The 25,583-nt window shown below is 44.6% G+C and overlaps 2 protein-coding genes across 8 annotated transcripts in view; one reads left to right on the forward strand and one right to left on the reverse strand.

The window, feature by feature from the left end:
• Positions 1-25,583, reverse strand: part of LOC109882006 (attractin) — a 715,620-nt gene that overhangs the window by 529,883 nt on the left and 160,154 nt on the right. The gene's annotated exons all lie outside the window — the stretch shown is intronic.
• Positions 1-25,583, forward strand: part of LOC109896517 (lysyl oxidase homolog 3B-like) — a 104,368-nt gene that overhangs the window by 54,239 nt on the left and 24,546 nt on the right. For all 3 annotated transcript variants that reach the window (XR_004210687.1, XM_031829403.1, XM_031829402.1), the window contains one exon: positions 1,408-1,651. Coding sequence is in view for 2 of the 3 variants with exons in the window: in XM_031829403.1 (XP_031685263.1) it covers positions 1,408-1,651 (244 nt within the window). In the remaining variant the exon portion in view is untranslated. The remainder of the gene's footprint in view (positions 1-1,407; positions 1,652-25,583) is intronic.

Genomic DNA, 25,583 nt, shown 5'->3' on the forward strand with positions numbered 1-25,583 from the left:
TAAAGTGTAGTAGAATTGCATGAAATGTGTTTATAAAAGGCCACGTTTTCCCAGGCATTATTAGCCTAAATGATGACTATCCAATCCACTCATCACAGGAATATCGGCCTATCTAACATTAGTCTACTAATGCGATGATAGATGCGTTCAAACATTTATTATTAATTAAAGGTGCGATTTTATGGTGAACAAAATATCTTCCCCAAACTTGAAGCTCACACGCTGCCTATGGACGTTGGTATTTGAAGTTGGCCTTGTGACTTGACATATATTGACGTATATTATGCTTCTATTGCACACTGTGACTGTATGTGCCTTTCCACAGGTGAATTAGTCCATTTATGATGAGGTTGAGTAGTGGTTGACACATCCGTTCCACAGACCTTTAAACCTGATAGTGATGATTAAAGACTGGGGTCATTTTTGTTTGTTTCTGATGTTCTCCAAATATCAGTTTAGAGTTTGTAAATTGTGTAGAAATTCAGTAAATTAGCTTCCCACACCTGAACTGACCCCACTCTGCCACACCCTGAACTGACCCCAGTCTGCCACACCCTGAACTGACCCCACTCTGACACACCCTGAACTGACCCCACTCTGACACACCCTGAACTGACCCCACTCTGACACACCCTGAACTGACCCCACTCTGACACACCCTGAACTGACCCCACTCTGACACACCCTGAACTGACCCCACTCTGACACACCTACTGACCCACTCTGACACCCTGAACTGACCCCACTCTGCCACACCCTGAACTGACCCCACTCTCACACACCCTGAACTGACCCCACTCTGCCACACACTGAACTGACCCCACTCTGACACACCCTGAACTGACCCCACTCTGACGCACCCTGAACTGACCCCACTCTGACACTCCCTGAACTGACCCCACTCTGACGCACCCTGAACTGACCCCAATCTGACGCACCCTGAACTGACCCCACTCTGACGCACACTGAACTGACCCCACTCTGACACACCCTGAACTGACCCCACTCTGACGCACACTGAACTGACCCCACTCTGACACACCCTGAACTGACCCCACTCTGACGCACCCTGAACTGACCCCACTCTGACACACCCTGAACTGACCCCACTCTGCCACACACTGAACTGACCCCACTCTGACACACCCTGAACTGACCCCACTCTGACGCACCCTGAACTGACCCCACTCTGACGCACCCTGAACTGACCCCACTCTGACGCACCCTGAACTGACCCCACTCTGACGCACCCTGAACTGACCCCACTCTGACGCACCCTGGGTTTAGCTAAACTGACCCCACTGTTCTAAACAGCCAACATAAAACAAGTGGCAATGGAAACTACTGCGCAGTACATGTTGACAGTTTGACCGTTCCTCCTCTCTCCTCCTCCTTCTCTCCTCCCAGCTGCATCTGACCTGGTCCTGAATGCTCCCCTGGTCCAGCAGTCCGTGTACATTGAGGACCGCCCGCTACACATGTTGTACTGCGCAGCGGAGGAGAACTGTCTGTCTAAGTCTGCTGCTAGTGCTAACTGGCCCTACGGACACCGCCGCCTGCTACGGTTCTCCTCTCAGATCCACAACATCGGACGGGCCGACTTCAGGCCCAAGGCTGGACGCCACTCCTGGGTCTGGCACGCCTGTCACGGGTAACTATGGCAACCTAGTCATCTAGCGCAGTGGTTTCCAACCTGTGGTCATTGCCTTTGGTGATACATTACCTTTGACAATGCATTGCCTTTAACAATACATGACCTTTAGTGATGCATTACCTTTGACAATACATTGCCTTTAGTGATACATTACCTTTAACAATACATTGCCTTTAACAGTGCATTGCCTTTAGTGATACATTACCTTTAACGATACATTACCTTTGACATTACATTACTGTTGACAATACATTACCTTTAACAATACGTTGCCTTTACCACTACATTACCTCTGTTACATTACCTTTGGCAATACATTACCTTTGACCGTACATTACCTTAAACAATATATTAACTTTAACAATACAAATGGTTTACAATAATAATAGGCCTTTAATCTGTTAATAACTGATAACATTGACTCTCAATTTGACTGCCAAGATATTTAAAATATTTCTGCGAATTGGTGGTCCTCGAGCTGTTGACGGTGATTTGGAAGGGGAAAAGTTGGGAATCGCTGATGTAGAGAATACCTTCAATTGTCTATATAATAGATGGGTTAGCTGACAATGTCACGGAAACCATATGCGTGCTTCCATGGGGCAGAATTCAGCCTGTTGTTGTCATTCTGAATGGCCAGATTGCTAGCGACAATGACAAGAAACTGTCATGTGGGGAATCGGAAGTGGCTGGTTTCAGCTGGTTTCGTCTTGTTCTTGATACCATGTCGTGTTTTCAGGTTTTTGACTGTGACAGGCTTTGGTTTTTACGTTTAATATGTTTTCAATTAACATTGGAGATCAAATATAACTTCAATGTTGTTAACAATTTAAGCCAACCGTGTGTTTTTTGCCCCATAGTGGCGCACGCATCAGTTTTATTGCCAATCAACCTTCCCATTTATACGATCGCAGGTTGTAGGTCTGCTGAGCACAAACTTGAACATTGTGAAAATTCTGTGCAACTTCCAGCGCACGTTAACTGTGAACACTGAGGCTGTACCTGCTTTAAGTTACAGTTTTACTGTGAACACTGAGGCTGTACCTGCTTAATGTTACAGTTTTACTGTGAACACTGAGGCTGTACCCACTTTAAGTTACAGTTTTACTGTGAACACTGAGGCTGTACCTGCTTTAAGTTGCAGTTTTACTGTGAACACTGAGGCTGTACCTGCTTTAAGTTACAGTTTTACTGTGAACACTGAGGCTGTACCCACTAAGTTACAGTTTTACTGTGAACACTGAGGCTGTACCCACTAAGTTACAGTTTTACTGTGAACACTGAGGCTGTACCCACTAAGTTACAGTTTTACTGTGAACACTGAGGCTGTACCCACTAAGTTACAGTTTTACTGTGAACACTGAGGCTGTACCCACTAAGTTACAGTTTTACTGTGAACACTGAGGCTGTACAGTTTTACTGTGAACACTGAGGCTGTACCTGCTTTAAGTTACAGTTTTACTGTGAACACAGGCTGTACCTGCTTTAAGTTGCAGTTTTACTGTGAACACTGAGGCTGTACCTGCTTTAAGTTACAGTTTTACTGTGAACACTGAGGCTCTACCCACTAAGTTACAGTTTTACTGTGAACACTGAGGCTGTACCCACTAAGTTACAGTTTTACTGTGAACACTGAGGCTGTACCCACTAAGTTACAGTTTTACTGTGAACACTGAGGCTGTACCCACTAAGTTACAGTTTTACTGTGAACACTGAGGCTGTACAGTTTTACTGTGAACACTGAGGCTGTACCTGCTTTAAGTTACAGTTTTACTGTGAACACTGAGGCTGTACCTGCTTTCAGTTACAGTTTTACTGTGAACACTGAGGCTGTACCCACTTTAAGTTACAGTTTTACTGTGAACACTGAGGCTGTACCCACTAAGTTACAGTTTTACTGTGAACACTGAGGCTGTACCTGCTTTAAGTTACAGTTTTACTGTGAACACTGAGGCTGTACCTGCTTTAAGTTACAGTTTTACTGTGAACACTGAGGCTGTACCTGCTTTAAGTTACAGTTTTACTGTGAACACTGAGGCTGTACCCACTAAGTTACAGTTTTACTGTGAACACTGAGGCTGTACCCACTTTAAGTTACAGTTTTACTGTGAACACTGAGGCTGTACCTGCTTTAAGTTGCAGTTTTACTGTGAACACTGAGGCTGTACCTGCTTTAAGTTACAGTTTTACTGTGAACACTGAGGCTGTACCCACTAAGTTACAGTTTTACTGTGAACACTGAGGCTGTACCCACTAAGTTACAGTTTTACTGTGAACACTGAGGCTGTACCCACTAAGTTACAGTTTTACTGTGAACACTGAGGCTGTACCCACTAAGTTACAGTTTTACTGTGAACACTGAGGCTGTACCCACTAAGTTACAGTTTTACTGTGAACACTGAGGCTGTACAGTTTTACTGTGAACACTGAGGCTGTACAGTTTTACTGTGAACACTGAGGCTGTACCTGCTTTAAGTTACAGTTTTACTGTGAACACAGGCTGTACCTGCTTTAAGTTGCAGTTTTACTGTGAACACTGAGGCTGTACCTGCTTTAAGTTACAGTTTTACTGTGAACACTGAGGCTCTACCCACTAAGTTACAGTTTTACTGTGAACACTGAGGCTGTACCCACTAAGTTACAGTTTTACTGTGAACACTGAGGCTGTACCCACTAAGTTACAGTTTTACTGTGAACACTGAGGCTGTACAGTTTTACTGTGAACACTGAGGCTGTACCTGCTTTAAGTTACAGTTTTACTGTGAACACTGAGGCTGTACCTGCTTTCAGTTACAGTTTTACTGTGAACACTGAGGCTGTACCCACTTTAAGTTACAGTTTTACTGTGAACACTGAGGCTGTACCCACTAAGTTACAGTTTTACTGTGAACACTGAGGCTGTACCTGCTTTAAGTTACAGTTTTACTGTGAACACTGAGGCTGTACCTGCTTTAAGTTACAGTTTTACTGTGAACACTGAGGCTGTACCTGCTTTAAGCTACAGTTTTACTGTGAACACTGAGGCTGTACCCACTAAGTTACAGTTTTACTGTGAACACTGAGGCTGTACCCACTTTAAGTTACAGTTTTACTGTGAACACTGAGGCTGTACCTGCTTTAAGTTGCAGTTTTACTGTGAACACTGAGGCTGTACCTGCTTTAAGTTACAGTTTTACTGTGAACACTGAGGCTCTACCCACTAAGTTACAGTTTTACTGTGAACACTGAGGCTGTACCTGCTTTAAGTTACAGTTTTACTGTGAACATTGAGGCTGTACCCACTAAGTTACAGTTTTACTGTGAACACTGAGGCTGTACCCACTAAGTTACAGTTTTACTGTGAACACTGAGGCTGTACCCACTAAGTTACAGTTTTACTGTGAACACTGAGGCTGTACAGTTTTACTGTGAACACTGAGGCTGTACAGTTTTACTGTGAACACTGAGGCTGTACCTGCTTTAAGTTACAGTTTTACTGTGAACACTGAGGCTGTACCTGCTTTCAGTTACAGTTTTACTGTGAACACTGAGGCTGTACCCACTTTAAGTTACAGTTTTACTGTGAACACTGAGGCTGTACCCACTAAGTTACAGTTTTACTGTGAACACTGAGGCTGTACCTGCTTTAAGTTACAGTTTTACTGTGAACACTGAGGCTGTACCTGCTTTAAGTTACAGTTTTACTGTGAACACTGAGGCTGTACCCACTAAGTTACAGTTTTACTGTGAACACTGAGGCTGTACAGTTTTACTGTGAACACTGAGGCGGTACAGTTTTACTGTGAACACTGAGGCTGTACCTGCTTTAAGTTACAGTTTTACTGTGAACACTGAGGCTGTACCTGCTTTAAGTTACAGTTTTACTGTGAACACTGAGGCTGTACCTGCTTTAAGTTACAGTTTTACTGTGAACACTGAGGCTGTACCTGCTTTAAGTTACAGTTTTACTGTGAACACTGAGGCTGTACCCACTAAGTTACAGTTTTACTGTGAACACTGAGGCTGTACAGTTTTACTGTGAACACTGAGGCTGTACAGTTTTACTGTGAACACTGAGGCTGTACCTGCTTTAAGTTACAGTTTTACTGTGAACACTGAGGCTGTACCTGCTTTCAGTTACAGTTTTACTGTGAACACTGAGGCTGTACCCACTTTAAGTTACAGTTTTACTGTGAACACTGAGGCTGTACCCACTAAGTTACAGTTTTACTGTGAACACTGAGGCTGTACCTGCTTTCAGTTACAGTTTTACTGTGAACACTGAGGCTGTACCTGCTTTCAGTTACAGTTTTACTGTGAACACTGAGGCTGTACCCACTTTAAGTTACAGTTTTACTGTGAACACTGAGGCTGTACCTGCTTTAAGTTACAGTTTTACTGTAGTGTTCACAGTTTTACAGCCTGAGGCTGTACCCACTAAGTTACAGTTTTACTGTGAACACTGAGGCTGTACAGTTTTACTGTGAACACTGAGGCGGTACAGTTTTACTGTGAACACTGAGGCTGTACCTGCTTTAAGTTACAGTTTTACTGTGAACACTGAGGCTGTACCTGCTTTAAGTTACAGTTTTACTGTGAACACTGAGGCTGTACCTGCTTTAAGTTACAGTTTTACTGTGAACACTGAGGCTGTACCTGCTTTAAGTTACAGTTTTACTGTAGTGTTCACAGTTTTACTGTGAACACTGAGGCTGTACCTGCAGTAAAACTGTACAGCCTCAGTGTTCACAGTAAAACTGTAACTTAGTGGGTACAGCCTCAGTGTTCACAGTAAAACTGTAACTTAGTGGGTACAGCCTCAGTGTTCACAGTAAAACTGTAACTTAGTGGGTACAGCCTCAATGTTCACAGTAAAACTGTAACTTAAAGCAGGTACAGCCTCAGTGTTCACAGTAAAACTGTAACTTAGTGGGTAGAGCCTCAGTGTTCACAGTAAAACTGTAACTTAAAGCAGGTACAGCCTCAGTGTTCACAGTAAAACTGCAACTTAAAGCAGGTACAGCCTCAGTGTTCACAGTAAAACTGTAACTTAAAGTGGGTACAGCCTCAGTGTTCACAGTAAAACTGTAACTTAGTGGGTACAGCCTCAGTGTTCACAGTAAAACTGTAGCTTAAAGCAGGTACAGCCTCAGTGTTCACAGTAAAACTGTAACTTAAAGCAGGTACAGCCTCAGTGTTCACAGTAAAACTGTAACTTAAAGCAGGTACAGCCTCAGTGTTCACAGTAAAACTGTAACTTAGTGGGTACAGCCTCAGTGTTCACAGTAAAACTGTAACTTAAAGTGGGTACAGCCTCAGTGTTCACAGTAAAACTGTAACTGAAAGCAGGTACAGCCTCAGTGTTCACAGTAAAACGCTCTCTCCCTCTGCTGAGACTGACCCTCAGTCTGCTGCTCTCTCCCTCTGCTGAGACTGACCCTCAGTCTGCTGCTCTCTCTCCCTCTGCTGAGAATGACCCTCAGTCTGCTGCTCTCTCCCTCTGCTGAGACGGACCCTCAGTCTGCTGCTCTCTCCCTCTGCTGAGACGGACCCTCAGTCTGCTGCTCTCTCCCTCTGCTGAGACGGACCCTCAGTCTGCTGCTCTCTCCCTCTGCTGAGACTGACCCTCAGTCTGCTGCTCTCTCCCTCTGCTGAGACGGACCCTCAGTCTGCTACTCTCTCCCTCTGCTGAGAGGCAATTTAATCAAAGCCAATATGCAGTGATAATGTATTGGGCCTATAGCTTACTGCACAAACTGCTACAGAACTGTTTTTAATTAGTTAATGTTACATAGACTCTTTTTTTAAAGTCATGTTTTTTAAAGTCTTGACTCAGAAAAGGTTGGTGACCGTTGTTCTAGAGTTTTCCCTGTCAACATGATTGAATAAGCTAAATAGCCAATAGGCAGAGGGTATCTTAATTTGTCTGATTCTCACGAATAATGTTAAGGGAATAATGATGCATTTTATTTTGAAAAGCGGTGTCTTGCATCAAACACCACAACATGTTCAGTCACCTCCATGTCTGAAGGACAAGTGGATAAACAGGTTTTTCCCCCAAAGTCTCATGTAATGTAGTCCTACATTGAACAAAACACATTGAACTGCTACTGTAGGCTGAATGATAGAACAGATATTTCCATGTTAAAATGTTATGGGATCCATTGTTTTTAATGGTAGGCTACTCTGGTAGGCCTACATTATGATCAAATAGCCACAGTAGCCTACTTTACCGTTGTTAAAACTGTAACTAAAAGCAAGGTACAGTCTCAGTGTTCACAGTAAAACTGTAACTGAAAGCAGGTACAGCCTCAGTGTTCACAGTAAAACTGTAACTTAAAGCAGGTACAGCCTCAGTGTTCACAGTAAAACTGTAACTTAAAGCAGGTACAGCCTCAGTGTTCACAGTAAAACTGTAACTTAAAGTGGGTACAGCCTCAGTGTTCACAGTAAAACTGCTTTAAGTTACAGTTTTACTGTGAACACTGAGGCTGTACCTGCTTTAAGTTACAGTTTTACTGTGAACACTGAGGCTGTACCCACTAAGTTACAGTTTTACTGTGAACACTGAGGCTGTACAGTTTTACTGTGAACACTGAGGCTGTACAGTTTTACTGTGAACACTGAGGCTGTACCTGCTTTAAGTTACAGTTTTACTGTGAACACTGAGGCTGTACCCACTAAGTTACAGTTTTACTGTGAACACTGAGGCTGTACCTGCTTTCAGTTACAGTTTTACTGTGAACACTGAGGCTGTACCTGCTTTCAGTTACAGTTTTACTGTGAACACTGAGGCTGTACCCACTTTAAGTTACAGTTTTACTGTGAACACTGAGGCTGTACCTGCTTTAAGTTACAGTTTTACTGTGAACACTGAGGCTGTACCTGCTTTAAGTTACAGTTTTACTGTGAACACTGAGGCTGTACCTGCTTTCAGTTACAGTTTTACTGTGAACACTGAGACTGTACCTTGCTTTTAGTTACAGTTTTAACAGCGGTAAAGTAGGCTACTGTGGCTATTTGATCATAATGTAGGCCTACCAGAGTAGCCTACCATTAAAAACAATGGATCCCATAACATTTTAACATGGAAATATCTGTTCTATCATTCAGCCTACAGTAGCAGTTCAATGTGTTTTGTTCAATGTAGGACTACATTACATGAGACTTTGGGGGAAAAACCTGTTTATCCACTTGTCCTTCAGACATGGAGGTGACTGAACATGTTGTGGTGTTTGATGCAAGACACCGCTTTTCAAAATAAAATGCATCATTATTCCCTTAACATTATTCGTGAGAATCAGACAAATTAAGATACCCTCTGCCTATTGGCTATTTAGCTTATTCAATCATGTTGACAGGGAAAACTCTAGAACAACGGTCACCAACCTTTTCTGAGTCAAGACTTTAAAAAACATGACTTTAAAAAAAGAGTCTATGTAACATTAACTAATTAAAAACAGTTCTGTAGCAGTTTGTGCAGTAAGCTATAGGCCCAATACATTATCACTGCATATTGGCTTTGATTAAATTGCCTCTCAGCAGAGGGAGAGAGTAGCAGACTGAGGGTCCGTCTCAGCAGAGGGAGAGAGCAGCAGACTGAGGGTCAGTCTCAGCAGAGGGAGAGAGCAGCAGACTGAGGGTCCGTCTCAGCAGAGGGAGAGAGCAGCAGACTGAGGGTCCGTCTCAGCAGAGGGAGAGAGCAGCAGACTGAGGGTCCGTCTCAGCAGAGGGAGAGAGCAGCAGACTGAGGGTCATTCTCAGCAGAGGGAGAGAGAGCAGCAGACTGAGGGTCAGTCTCAGCAGAGGGAGAGAGCAGCAGACTGAGGGTCAGTCTCAGCAGAGGGAGAGAGCAGCAGACTGAGGGTCAGTCTCAGCGGAGGGAGAGAGCAGCAGACTGAGGGTCAGTCTCAGCGGAGGGAGAGAGCAGCAGACTGAGGGTCCGTCTCAGCAGAGGGAGAGAGCAGCAGACTGAGGGTCAGTCTCAGCAGAGGGAGAGAGCAGCAGACTGAGGGTCAGTCTCAGCAGAGGGAGCCTGAGGGTCAGTCTCAGCAGAGGGAGAGAGCAGCAGACTGAGGGTCAGTCTCAGCAGAGGGAGCCTGAGGGTCAGTCTCAGCAGAGGGAGAGAGCAGCAGACTGAGGGTCAGTCTCAGCAGAGGGAGAGAGCAGCAGACTGAGGGTCAGTCTCAGCAGAGGGAGAGAGCAGCAGACTGAGGGTACGTCTCAGCAGAGGGAGAGAGCAGCAGACTGAGGGTCAGTCTCAGCAGAGGGAGAGAGCAGCAGACTGAGGGTCCGTCTCAGCAGAGGGAGAGAGCAGCAGACTGAGGGTCCATCTCAGCAGAGGGAGAGAGCAGCAGACTGAGGGTCAGTCTCAGCGGAGGGAGAGAGCAGCAGACTGATGGTCAGTCTCAGGGGAGGGAGAGAGCAGCAGACTGATGGTCAGTCTCAGTGGAGGGAGAGAGCAGCAGACTGATGATCAGTCTCAGGGGAGGGAGAGAGCAGCAGACTGAGGGTCAGTCTCAGCAGAGGGAGAGAGCAGCAGACTGATGGTCAGTCTCAGCAGAGGGAGAGAGCAGCAGACTGAGGGTCAGTCTCAGCGGAGGGAGAGAGCAGCAGACTGAGGGTCCGTCTCAGCAGAGGGAGAGAGCAGCAGACTGAGGGTCAGTCTCAGTGGAGGGAGAGAGCAGCAGACTGAGGGTCAGTCTCAGTGGAGGGAGAGAGCAGCAGACTGAGGGTCCGTCTCAGCAGAGGGAGAGAGCAGCAGACTGAGGGTCCGTCTCAGCAGAGGGAGAGAGCAGCAGACTGAGGGTCCATCTCAGCAGAGGGAGAGAGCAGCAGACTGAGAGTCAGTCTCTCTCTCTCTAGTCGTGGTTTTGACGTTTAGAAACAGTAGCTCTGTGCTGTATTCGTTGACAGTCTCTCTCTAGTCGTGGTTTTGACGTTTAGAAACAGCAGCACTGTGCTGTATTCGTTGACAGTCACTCTCTAGTCGTGGTTTTGACGTTTAGAAACAGCAGCACTGTGCTGTATTCGTTGACAGTCTCTCTCTAGTCGTGGTTTTGACGTTTAGAAACAGCAGCTCTGTGCTGTATTCGTTGACATTCTCTCTCTAGTCGTGGTTTTAAACGTTTAGAAACAGTAGCTCTGTGCTGTATTCGTTGACAGTCTCTCTCTAGTCGTGGTTTTGACGTTTAGAAACAGTAGCTCTGTGCTGTATTCGTTGACAGTCTCTCTCTAGTCGTGGTTTTGACGTTTAGAAACAGTAGCTCTGTGCTGTATTCGTTGACAGTCTCTCTAGTCGTGGTTTTGACGTTTAGAAACAGCAGCACTGTGCTGTATTCGTTGACAGTCTCTCTCTAGTCATGGTTTTGACGTTTAGAAACAGTAGCTCTGTGCTGTATTCGTTGACAGTCTCTCTCTAGTCATGGTTTTGACGTTTAGAAACAGCAGCTCTGTGCTGTATTCGTTGACAGTCTCTCTCTAGTCGTGGTTTTGACGTTTAGAAACAGTAGCTCTGTGCTGTATTCGTTGACAGTCTCTCTAGTCGTGGTTTTGACGTTTAGAAACAGCAGCTCTGTGCTGTATTCGTTGACAGTATCTCTAGTCGTGGTTTTGATGTTTAGAAACAGTAGCTCTGTGCTGTATTCGTTGACAGTCTCTCTCTAGTCGTGGTTTTGACGTTTAGAAACAGTAGCTCTGTGCTGTATTCGTTGACAGTCTCTCTCTAGTCGTGGTTTTGACGTTTAGAAACAGTAGCTCTGTGCTGTATTCGTTGACAGTCTCACTCTAGTCGTGGTTTTGACGTTTAGAAAGAGTAGCTCTGTGCTGTATTCGTTGACAGTCTCTCTAGTCGTGGTTTTGACGTTTAGAAACAGTAGCTCTGTGCTGTATTCGTTGACAGTCTCTCTCTAGTCGTGGTTTTGACGTTTAGAAACAGTAGCTCTGTGCTGTATTCGTTGACAGTCTCTCTCTAGTCGTGGTTTTGACGTTTAGAAACAGCAGCTCTGTGCTGTATTCGTTGACAGTCTCTCTAGTCGTGGTTTTGACGTTTAGAAACAGTAGCTCTGTGCTGTATTCGTTGACAGTCTCTCTCTAGTCGTGGTTTTGACGTTTAGAAACAGTAGCTCTGTGCTGTATTCGTTGACAGTCTCTCTCTAGTCGTGGTTTTGACGTTTAGAAACAGCAGCTCTGTGCTGTATTCGTTGACAGTCTCTCTCTAGTCGTGGTTTTGACGTTTAGAAACAGTAGCTCTGTGCTGTATTCGTTGACAGTCTCTCTAGTCGTGGTTTTGACGTTTAGAAACAGCAGCACTGTGCTGTATTCGTTGACAGTCGCTCTCTAGTCGTGGTTTTGACGTTTAGAAACAGCAGCACTGTGCTGTATTCGTTGACAGTCTCTCTCTAGTCGTGGTTTTGACGTTTAGAAACAGTAGCTCTGTGCTGTATTCGTTGACAGTCTCTCTCTAGTCGTGGTTTTGACGTTTAGAAACAGTAGCTCTGTGCTGTATTCGTTGACAGTCTCTAGTCGTGGTTTTGACGTTTAGAAACAGCAGCACTGTGCTGTATTCGTTGACAGTCTCTCTCTAGTCGTGGTTTTGACGTTTAGAAACAGTAGCTCTGTGCTGTATTCGTTGACAGTCTCTCTCTAGTCGTGGTTTTGACGTTTAGAAACAGTAGCACTGTGCTGTATTCGTTGACAGTCTCTCTCTAGTCGTGGTTTTGACGTTTAGAAACAGTAGCTCTGTGCTGTATTCGTTGACAGTCTCTAGTCGTGGTTTTGACGTTTAGAAACAGCAGCACTGTGCTGTATTCGTTGACAGTCTCTCTCTAGTCGTGGTTTTGACGTTTAGAAACAGTAGCTCTGTGCTGTATTCGTTGACAGTCTCTCTCTAGTCGTGGTTTTGACGTTTAGAAACAGTAGCTCTGTGCTGTATTCGTTGACAGTCTCTCTCTAGTCGTGGTTTTAAACGTTTTGAAATCTCACAGTATCAACTTTGATATAGCTTTCGTTTATGCCTGTTACGTTACTGCAGACACGGTCATCTGAGCCATCCGATTGGCCAGCGGTAGGCCTATAGTGCACTCGATTTGCCCTCTGGGCCCACCGGGAAGGCAGAATTTGTACATTCAGACACATGAAATGGTTCCAAATAGCAACAGTTCGCCTACCCAGCACACAGGGCAGCTGAATCAGGTGCACCTACCGCCAACAGCCGGACATTAATAATAAACAAAATAGGAACACAAGGCTTTATCTTTGTTTTGTTTTTACAGAAATCTCATAGATATCCCTGACCTATACTCTCAGATCAGATACCCCTGACCTATACTCTCAGATCAGATATCCCTGACCTATACTCTCAGATCAGATATCCCTGACCTATACTCTCAGATCAGATACCCCTGACCTATACTCTCAGATCAGATACCCCTGACCTATACTCTCAGATCAGATACCCCTGACCTATACTCTCAGATCAGATACCCCTGACCTATACTCTCAGATCAGATATCCCTGACCTATACTCTCAGATCAGATACCCCTGACCTATACTCTCAGATCAGATACCCCTGACCTATACCCTCAGATCAGATACCCCTGACCTATACTCTCAGATCAGATATCCCTGACCTATACTCTCAGATCAGATACCCCTGACCTATACTCTCAGATCAGATATCCCTGACCTATACCCTCAGATCAGATATCCCTGACCTATACTCTCAGATCAGATAGCCCTGACCTATACTCTCAGATCAGATATCCCTGACCTATACTCTCAGATCAGATAGCCCTGACCTATACTCTCAGATCAGATATCCCTGACCTATACTCTCAGATCAGATATCCCTGACCTATACTCTCAGATCAGATATCCCTGACCTATACTCTCAGATCAGATATCCCTGACCTATACCCTCAGATCAGATATCCCTGACCTATACTCTCAGATCAGATATCCCTGACCTATACTCTCAGATCAGATATCCCTGACCTATACCCTCAGATCAGATATCCCTGACCTATACTCTCAGATCAGATATCCCTGACCTATACTCTCAGATCAGATATCCCTGACCTATACTCTCAGATCAGATACCCCTGACCTATACCCTCAGATCAGATATCCCTGACCTATACTCTCAGATCAGATATCCCTGACCTATACTCTCAGATCAGATATCCCTGACCTATACTCTCAGATCAGATACCCCTGACCTATACCCTCAGATCAGATATCCCTGACCTATACTCTCAGATCAGATATCCCTGACCTATACTCTCAGATCAGATATCCCTGACCTATACTCTCAGATCAGATATCCCTGACCTATACTCTCAGATCAGATATCCCTGACCTATACTCTCAGATCAGATATCCCTGACCTATACTCTCAGATCAGATATCCCTGACCTATACTCTCAGATCAGATATCCCTGACCTATACTCTCAGATCAGATATCCCTGACCTATACTCTCAGATCAGATATCCCTGACCTATACTCTCAGATCAGATATCCCTGACCTATACTCTCAGATCAGATATCCCTGACCTATACTCTCAGATCAGATACCCCTGACCTATACCCTCAGATCAGATATCCCTGACCTATACTCTCAGATCAGATATCCCTGACCTATACTCTCAGATCAGATATCCCTGACCTATACTCTCAGATCAGATATCCCTGACCTATACCCTCAGATCAGATATCCCTGACCTATACTCTCAGATCAGATATCCCTGACCTATACTCTCAGATCAGATATCCCTGACCTATACTCTCAGATCAGATACCCCTGACCTATACTCTCAGATCAGATATCCCTGACCTATACTCTCAGATCAGATACCCCTGACCTATACTCTCAGATCAGATACCCCTGACCTATACTCGCAGATCACATACCCCTGACCTATACTCGCAGATCACATACCCCTGACCTATACTCTCAGATCAGATATCCATGACCTATACTCTCAGATCAGATATCCCTGACCTATACTCTCAGATCAGATATCCCTGACCTATACTCTCAGATCAGATATCCCTGACCTATACTCTCAGATCAGATATCCCTGACCTATACCCTCAGATCAGATACCCCTGACCTATACTCTCAGATCAGATACCCCTGACCTATACTCTCAGATCAGATATCCCTGACCTATACTCTCAGATCAGATACCCCTGACCTATACTCTCAGATCAGATACCCCTGACCTATACTCTCAGATCAGATATCCCTGACCTATACTCTCAGATCAGATATCCCTGACCTATACCCTCAGATCAGATATCCCTGACCTATACCCTCAGATCAGATAGCCCTGACTTATACTCTCAGATCAGATATCCCTGACCTATACTCTCAGATCAGATACTCCTGACCTATACTCTCAGATCAGATACCCCTGACCTATACTCTCAGATCAGATACCCCTGACCTATACTCTCAGATCAGATACCCCTGACCTATACTCTCAGATCAGATACCCCTGACCTATACTCTCAGATCAGATAGCCCTGACCTATACCCTCCGATCAGATATCCCTGACCTATACTCCTCAGATCAGATATCCCTGACCTATACTCTCAGATCAGATACCCCTGACCTATACTCTCAGATCAGATACCCCTGACCTATACTCTCAGATCAGATACCCTGACCTATACTCTCAGATCAGAACCCCTGACCTATACTCTCAGATCAGATATCCCTGACCTATACTCTCAGATCAGATACCCCTGACCTATACCCTCAGATCAGATACCCCTGACCTATACTCTCAGATCAGATATCCCTGACCTATACTCTCAGATCAGATATCCCTGACCTATACTCTCAGATCAGATATCCCTGACCTATACTCTCAGATCAGATATCCCTGACCTATACTCTCAGATCAGATATCCCTGACCTATACTCTCAGATCAGATATCCCTGACCTGTACTCTCAGATCAGATATCCCTGACCTATACTCTCATATCAGATATCCCTGACCTATACCCTCAGATCAGATATCCCTGACCTATACCCTCAGATCAGATATCCCTGACCTATACTCTCAGATCAGATACCCCTGACCTATACTCTCAGATCAGATACCCCTGACCTATACTCTCAGATCAGATATCCCTGACCTATACTCTCAGATCAGATACCCCTGACCTATACTCTCAGATCAGATACCCCTGACCTATACTCTCAGATCAGATACCCCTGACCTATCCTCTCAGATCAGATATCACTGACCTATACTCTCAGATCAGATACCCCTGACCTATACTCTCAGATCAGATACCCCTGACCTATACTCTCAGATCAGATACCCCTGACCTATACTCTCAGATCAGATACCCCTGACCTATACTCTCAGATCAGATACCCCTGACCTATACTCTCAGATCAGATAGCCCTGACCTATACCCTCCGATCAGATATCCCTGACCTATACTCTCAGATCAGATATCCCTGACCTATACTCTCAGATCAGATACCCCTGACCTATACTCTCAGATCAGATACCCCTGACCTATACTCTCAGATCAGATACCCCCTGACCTATACTCTCAGATCAGAACCCCTGACCTATACTCTCAGATCAGATATCCCTGACCTATACTCTCAGATCAGATACCCCTGACCTATACTCTCAGATCAGATATCCCTGACCTATACTCTCAGATCAGATATCCCTGACCTATACTCTCAGATCAGATATCCCTGACCTATACTCTCAGATCAGATATCCCTGACCTATACTCTCAGATCAGATATCCCTGACCTATACTCTCAGATCAGATATCCCTGACCTGTACTCTCAGATCAGATATCCCTGACCTATACCTCAGATCAGATATCCCTGACCTATACCCTCAGATCAGTATCCCTGACCTATACCCTCAGATCAGATATCCCTGACCTTACTCTCAGATCAGATACCCCTGACCTATACCTCAGATCAGATATCCCTGACCTATACTCTCAGATCCTCAGATACCCCTGACCTATACTCTCAGATCAGATACCCCTGACCTATACTCTCAGATCAGATACCCCTGACCTATACTCTCAGATCAGATTATCACTGGACCTATACTCTCAATCAGATACCCCTGACCTATACTCTCAGATCAGATACCCCTGACCTATACTCTCAGATCAGATACCCCTGACCTATACTCTCAGATCAGATACCCCTGACCTATACTCTCAGATCAGATACCCCTGACCTATACTCTCAGATCAGATACCCCTGACCTATACTCTCAGATCAGATACCCCTGACCTATACTCTCTGATCAGATACCCTGACCTATACTCTCAGATCAGATATTCCCTGACCTATACTCTCAGATCAGATATCCCTGACCTATACTCTCAGATCAGATACCCCTGACCTATACTCTCAGATCAGATACCCCTGACCTATACTCTCAGATCAGATATCCCTGACCTATACTCTCAGATCAGATACCCCTGACCTATACTCTCAGATCAGATACCCCTGACCTATACTCTCAGATCAGATAGCCCTGACCTATACTCTCAGATCAGATACCCCTGACCTATACTCTCAGATCAGATAGCCCTGACCTATACTCTCAGATCAGATAGCCCTGACCTATACTCTCAGATCAGATAGCCCTGACCTATACTCTCAGATCAGATAGCACTGACCTATACTCTCAGATCAGATATACCTGACCTATACTCTCAGATCAGATACCCCTGAACCTATACTCTCAGATCAGATATCCCTGACCTATACTCTCAGATCAGATACCCCTGACCTATACTCTCAGATCAGATATCCCTGACCTATACTCTCAGATCAGATATCCCTGACCTATACTCTCAGATCAGATATCCCTGACCTATACTCTCAGATCAGATATCCCGGACCTATACTCTCAGATCAGATACCCCTGACCTATACTCTCAGATCAGATATCCCTGACCTATACTCTCAGATCAGATATCCCTGACCTATACTCTCAGATCAGATACCCCTGACCTATACTCTCAGATCAGATATCCCTGACCTATACTCTCAGATCAGATATCCCTGACCTATACTCTCAGATCAGATACCCCTGACCTATACTCTCAGATCAGATACCCCTGACCTATACTCTCAGATCAGATACCCCTGACCTATACTCTCAGATCAGATATCCCTGACCTATACTCTCAGATCAGATACCCCTGACCTATACTCTCAGATCAGATACCCCTGACCTATACTCTCAGATCAGATATCCCTGACCTATACTCTCAGATCAGATACCCTGACCTATACTCTCAGATCAGATACCCCTGACCTATACTCTCAGATCAGATATCCCTGACCTATACTCTCAGATCAGATACCCCTGACCTATACTCTCAGATCAGATATCCCTGACCTATACTCTCAGATCAGATATCCCTGACCTATACTCTCAGATCAGATATCCCTGACCTATACTCTCAGATCAGATACCCCTGACCTATACTCTCAGATCAGATATCCCTGACCTATACTCTCAGATCAGATACCCCTGACCTATACTCTCAGATCAGATACCCCTGACCTATACTCTCAGATCAGATATCCCTGACCTATACTCTCAGATCAGATATCCCTGACCTATACTCTCAGATCAGATATCCCTGACCTATACTCTCAGATCAGATATCCCTGACCTATACTCTCAGATCAGATATCCCTGACCTATACTCTCAGATCAGATACCCCTGACCTATACTCTCAGATCAGATACCCCTGACCTATACTCTCAGATCAGATATCCCTGACCTATACTCTCAGATCAGATACCCCTGACCTATACTCTCAGATCAGATACCCCTGACCTATACTCTCAGATCAGATATCCCTGACCTATACTCTCAGATCAGATATCCCTGACCTATACTCTCAGATCAGATATCCCTGACCTATACTCTCAGATCAGATATCCCTGACCTATACTCTCAGATCAGATATCCCTGACCTATACTCTCAGATCAGATACCCTGACCTATACTCTCAGATCAGATACCCCTGACCTATACTCTCAGATCAGATACCCCTGACCTATACTCTCAGATCAGATACCCTGACCTATACTCTCAGATCAGATACCCCTGACCTATACTCTCAGATCAGATATCCCTGACCTATACTCTCAGATCAGATATCCCTGACCTATACTCTCAGATCAGATATCCCTGACCTATACTCGCAGATCAGATACCCCTGACCTATACTCTCAGATCAGATACCCTGACCTATACTCTCAGATCAGATACCCCTGACCTATACTCTCAGATCAGATACCCTGACCTATACTCTCAGATCAGATATCCCTGACCTATACTCTCAGATCAGATACCCCTGACCTATACTCTCAGATCAGATACCCCTGACCTATACTCTCAGATCAGATATCCCTGACCTATACTCTCAGATCAGATATCCCGACCTATACTCTCAGATCAGATATCCCTGACCTATACTCTCAGATCAGATATCCCTGACCTATACTCTCAGATCAGATATCCCTGACGCTATACTCTCAGATCAGATATCCCTGACCTATACTCTCAGATCAGATATCCCTGACCTATACTCTCAGATCAGATATCCCTGACCTATACTCTCAGATCAGATATCCCTGACCTATACTCTCAGATCAGATATCCCTGACCTATACTCTCAGATCAGATACCCCTGACCTATACTCTCAGATCAGATACCCCTGACCTATACTCTCAGATCAGATATCCCTGACCTATACTCTCAGATCAGATACCCCTGACCTATACTCTCAGATCAGATACCCCTGACCTATACTCTCAGATCAGATACCCCTGACCTATACTCTCAGATCAGATATCCCTGACCTATACTCTCAGATCAGATACCCCTGACCTATACTCTCAGATCAGATACCCCTGACCTATACTCTCAGATCAGATACCCCTGACCTATACTCTCAGATCAGATACCCCTGACCTATACTCTCAGATCAGATACCCCTGACCTATACTCTCAGATCAGATATCCCTGACCTATACTCTCAGATCAGATATCCCTGACCTATACTCTCAGATCAGATATCCCTGACCTATACTCTCAGATCAGATACCCCTGACCTATACTCTCAGATCAGATATCCCTGACCTATACTCTCAGATCAGATACCCCTGACCTATACTCTCAGATCAGATACCCCTGACCTATACTCTCAGATCAGATATCCCTGACCTATACTCTCAGATCAGATACCCCTGACCTATACTCTCAGATCAGATATCCCTGACCTATACTCTCAGATCAGATATCCCTGACCTATACTCTCAGATCAGATATCCCTGACCTATACTCTCAGATCAGATATCCCTGACCTATACTCTCAGATCAGATATCCCTGACCTATACTCTCAGATCAGATATCCCTGACCTATACTCTCAGATCAGATATCCCTGACCTATACTCTCAGATCAGATATCCCTGACCTATACTCTCAGATCAGATATCCCTGACCTATACTCTCAGATCAGATATCCCTGACCTATACTCTCAGATCAGATATCCCTGACCTATACTCTCAGATCAGATACCCCTGACCTATACTCTCAGATCAGATATCCCTGACCTATACTCTCAGATCAGATACCCCTGACCTATACTCTCAGATCAGATACCCCTGACCTATACTCTCAGATCAGATACCCTGACCTATACTCTCAGATCAGATATCCCTGACCTATACTCTCAGATCAGATACCCCTGACCTATACTCTCAGATCAGATACCCCTGACCTATACTCTCAGATCAGATATCCCTGACCTATACTCTCAGATCAGATACCCCTGACCTATACTCTCAGATCAGATACCCTGACCTATACTCTCAGATCAGATACCCTGACCTATACTCTCAGATCAGATACCCCTGACCTATACTCTCAGATCAGATATCCCTGACCTATACTCTCAGATCAGATATCCCTGACCTATACTCTCAGATCAGATATCCCTGACCTATACTCTCAGATCAGATATCCCTGACCTATACTCTCAGATCAGATATCCCTGACCTATACTCTCAGATCAGATACCCTGACCTATACTCTCAGATCAGATACCCCTGACCTATACTCTCAGATCAGATACCCTGACCTATACTCTCAGATCAGATATCCCTGACCTATACTCTCAGATCAGATACCCCTGACCTATACTCTCAGATCAGATATCCCTGACCTATACTCTCAGATCAGATATCCCTGACCTATACTCTCAGATCAGATATCCCTGACCTATACTCTCAGATCAGATATCCCTGACCTATACTCTCAGATCAGATATCCCTGACCTATACTCTCAGATCAGATATCCCTGACCTATACTCTCAGATCAGATATCCCTGACCTATACTCTCAGATCAGATATCCCTGACCTATACTCTCAGATCAGATATCCCTGACCTATACTCTCAGATCAGATATCCCTGACCTATACTCTCAGATCAGATATCCCTGACCTATACTCTCAGATCAGATATCCCTGACCTATACTCTCAGATCAGATACCCCTGACCTATACTCTCAGATCAGATACCCCTGACCTATACTCTCAGATCAGATATCCCTGACCTATACTCTCAGATCAGATATCCCTGACCTATACTCTCAGATCAGATATCCCTGACCTATACTCTCAGATCAGATATCCCTGACCTATACTCTCAGATCAGATACCCCTGACCTATACTCTCAGATCAGATATCCCTGACCTATACTCTCAGATCAGATACCCCTGACCTATACTCTCAGATCAGATATCCCTGACCTATACTCTCAGATCAGATACCCCTGACCTATACTCTCAGATCAGATACCCCTGACCTATACTCTCAGATCAGATATCCCTGACCTATACTCTCAGATCAGATATCCCTGACCTATACTCTCAGATCAGATATCCCTGACCTATACTCTCAGATCAGATATCCCTGACCTATACTCTCAGATCAGATATCCCTGACCTATACTCTCAGATCAGATACCCCTGACCTATACTCTCAGATCAGATATCCCTGACCTATACTCTCAGATCAGATATCCCTGACCTATACTCTCAGATCAGATATCCCTGACCTATACTCTCAGATCAGATATCCCTGACCTATACTCTCAGATCAGATATCCCTGACCTATACTCTCAGATCAGATATCCCTGACCTATACTCTCAGATCAGATATCCCTGACCTATACTCTCAGATCAGATACCCTGACCTATACTCTCAGATCAGATATCCCTGACCTATACTCTCAGATCAGATATCCCTGACCTATACTCTCAGATCAGATATCCCTGACCTATACTCTCAGATCAGATATCCCTGACCTATACTCTCAGATCAGATATCCCTGACCTATACTCTCAGATCAGATATCCCTGACCTATACTCTCAGATCAGATACCCCTGACCTATACTCTCAGATCAGATATCCCTGACCTATACTCTCAGATCAGATATCCCTGACCTATACTCTCAGATCAGATATCCCTGACCTATACTCTCAGATCAGATATCCCTGACCTATACTCTCAGATCAGATATCCCTGACCTATACTCTCAGATCAGATATCCCTGACCTATACTCTCAGATCAGATACCCCTGACCTATACTCTCAGATCAGATACCCTGACCTATACTCTCAGATCAGATATCCCTGACCTATACTCTCAGATCAGATATCCCTGACCTATACTCTCAGATCAGATATCCCTGACCTATACTCTCAGATCAGATATCCCTGACCTATACTCTCAGATCAGATATCCCTGACCTATACTCTCAGATCAGATATCCCTGACCTATACTCTCAGATCAGATATCCCTGACCTATACTCTCAGATCAGATATCCCTGACCTATACTCTCAGATCAGATATCCCTGACCTATACTCTCAGATCAGATATCCCTGACCTATACTCTCAGATCAGATACCCCTGACCTATACTCTCAGATCAGATACCCCTGACCTATACTCTCAGATCAGATATCCCTGACCTATACTCTCAGATCAGATACCCCTGACCTATACTCTCAGATCAGATATCCCTGACCTATACTCTCAGATCAGATACCCTGACCTATACTCTCAGATCAGATATCCCTGACCTATACTCTCAGATCAGATACCCCTGACCTATACTCTCAGATCAGATATCCCTGACCTATACTCTCAGATCAGATACCCCTGACCTATACTCTCAGATCAGATATCCCTGACCTATACTCTCAGATCAGATACCCCTGACCTATACTCTCAGATCAGATACCCCTGACCTATACTCTCAGATCAGATACCCCTGACCTATACTCTCAGATCAGATATCCCTGACCTATACTCTCAGATCAGATACCCCTGACCTATACTCTCAGATCAGATACCCCTGACCTATACTCTCAGATCAGATATCCCTGACCTATACTCTCAGATCAGATATCCCTGACCTATACTCTCAGATCAGATATCCCTGACCTATACTCTCAGATCAGATATCCCTGACCTATACTCTCAGATCAGATATCCCTGACCTATACTCTCAGATCAGATATCCCTGACCTATACTCTCAGATCAGATACCCTGACCTATACTCTCAGATCAGATATCCCTGACCTATACTCTCAGATCAGATATCCCTGACCTATACTCTCAGATCAGATATCCCTGACCTATACTCTCAGATCAGATACCCCTGACCTATACTCTCAGATCAGATACCCCTGACCTATACTCTCAGATCAGATACCCCTGACCTATACTCTCAGATCAGATACCCCTGACCTATACTCTCAGATCAGATACCCCTGACCTATACTCTCAGATCAGATATCCCTGACCTATACTCTCAGATCAGATATCCCTGACCTATACTCTCAGATCAGATACCCCTGACCTATACTCTCAGATCAGATATCCCTGACCTATACTCTCAGATCAGATATCCCTGACCTATACTCTCAGATCAGATATCCCTGACCTATACTCTCAGATCAGATATCCCTGACCTATACTCTCAGATCAGATATCCCTGACCTATACTCTCAGATCAGATATCCCTGACCTATACTCTCAGATCAGATACCCCTGACCTATACTCTCAGATCAGATATCCCTGACCTATACTCTCAGATCAGATATCCCTGACCTATACTCTCAGATCAGATATCCCTGACCTATACTCTCAGATCAGATATCCCTGACCTATACTCTCAGATCAGATACCCTGACCTATACTCTCAGATCAGATATCCCTGACCTATACTCTCAGATCAGATACCCTGACCTATACTCTCAGATCAGATATCCCTGACCTATACTCTCAGATCAGATATCCCTGACCTATACTCTCAGATCAGATACCCCTGACCTATACTCTCAGATCAGATATCCCTGACCTATACTCTCAGATCAGATATCCCTGACCTATACTCTCAGATCAGATATCCCTGACCTATACTCTCAGATCAGATATCCCTGACCTATACTCTCAGATCAGATACCCCTGACCTATACTCTCAGATCAGATATCCCTGACCTATACTCTCAGATCAGATATCCCTGACCTATACTCTCAGATCAGATATCCCTGACCTATACTCTCAGATCAGATATCTGACCTATACTCTCAGATCAGATATCCCTGACCTATATCAGCTGATATCTCATACTCCCAGACCCTGACCTATACTCTCAGATCAGATATCCCTGACCTATACTCTCAGATCAGATACCCCTGACCTATACTCTCAGATCAGATACCCCTGACCTATACTCTCAGATCAGATACCCTGACCTATACTCTCAGATCAGATATCCCTGACCTATACTCTCAGATCAGATACCCCTGACCTATACTCTCAGATCAGATATCCCTGACCTATACTCTCAGATCAGATACCCCTGACCTATACTCTCAGATCAGATACCCTGACCTATACTCTCAGATCAGATACCCCTGACCTATACTCTCAGATCAGATATCCCTGACCTATACTCTCAGATCAGATATCCCTGACCTATACTCTCAGATCAGATATCCCTGACCTATACTCTCAGATCAGATATCCCTGACCTATACTCTCAGATCAGATATCCCTGACCTATACTCTCAGATCAGATATCCCTGACCTATACTCTCAGATCAGATATCCCTGACCTATACTCTCAGATCAGATATCCCTGACCTATACTCTCAGATCAGATATCCCTGACCTATACTCTCAGATCAGATACCCCTGACCTATACTCTCAGATCAGATATCCCTGACCTATACTCTCAGATCAGATATCCCTGACCTATACTCTCAGATCAGATATCCCTGACCTATACTCTCAGATCAGATATCCCTGACCTATACTCTCAGATCAGATATCCCTGACCTATACTCTCAGATCAGATATCCCTGACCTATACTCTCAGATCAGATATCCCTGACCTATACTCTCAGATCAGATATCCCTGACCTATACTCTCAGATCAGATATCCCTGACCTATACTCTCAGATCAGATATCCCTGACCTATACTCTCAGATCAGATATCCCTGACCTATACTCTCAGATCAGATATCCCTGACCTATACTCTCAGATCAGATATCCCTGACCTATACTCTCAGATCAGATATCCCTGACCTATACTCTCAGATCAGATATCCCTGACCTATACTCTCAGATCAGATACCCCTGACCTATACTCTCAGATCAGATATCCCTGACCTATACTCTCAGATCAGATATCCCTGACCTATACTCTCAGATCAGATATCCCTGACCTATACTCTCAGATCAGATATCCCTGACCTATACTCTCAGATCAGATACCCCTGACCTATACTCTCAGATCAGATATCCCTGACCTATACTCTC

The sequence above is a fragment of the Oncorhynchus kisutch genome, linkage group LG7 (genome assembly GCF_002021735.2).
Source record: "Oncorhynchus kisutch isolate 150728-3 linkage group LG7, Okis_V2, whole genome shotgun sequence".
Lineage (NCBI taxonomy): Eukaryota > Metazoa > Chordata > Actinopteri > Salmoniformes > Salmonidae > Oncorhynchus > Oncorhynchus kisutch.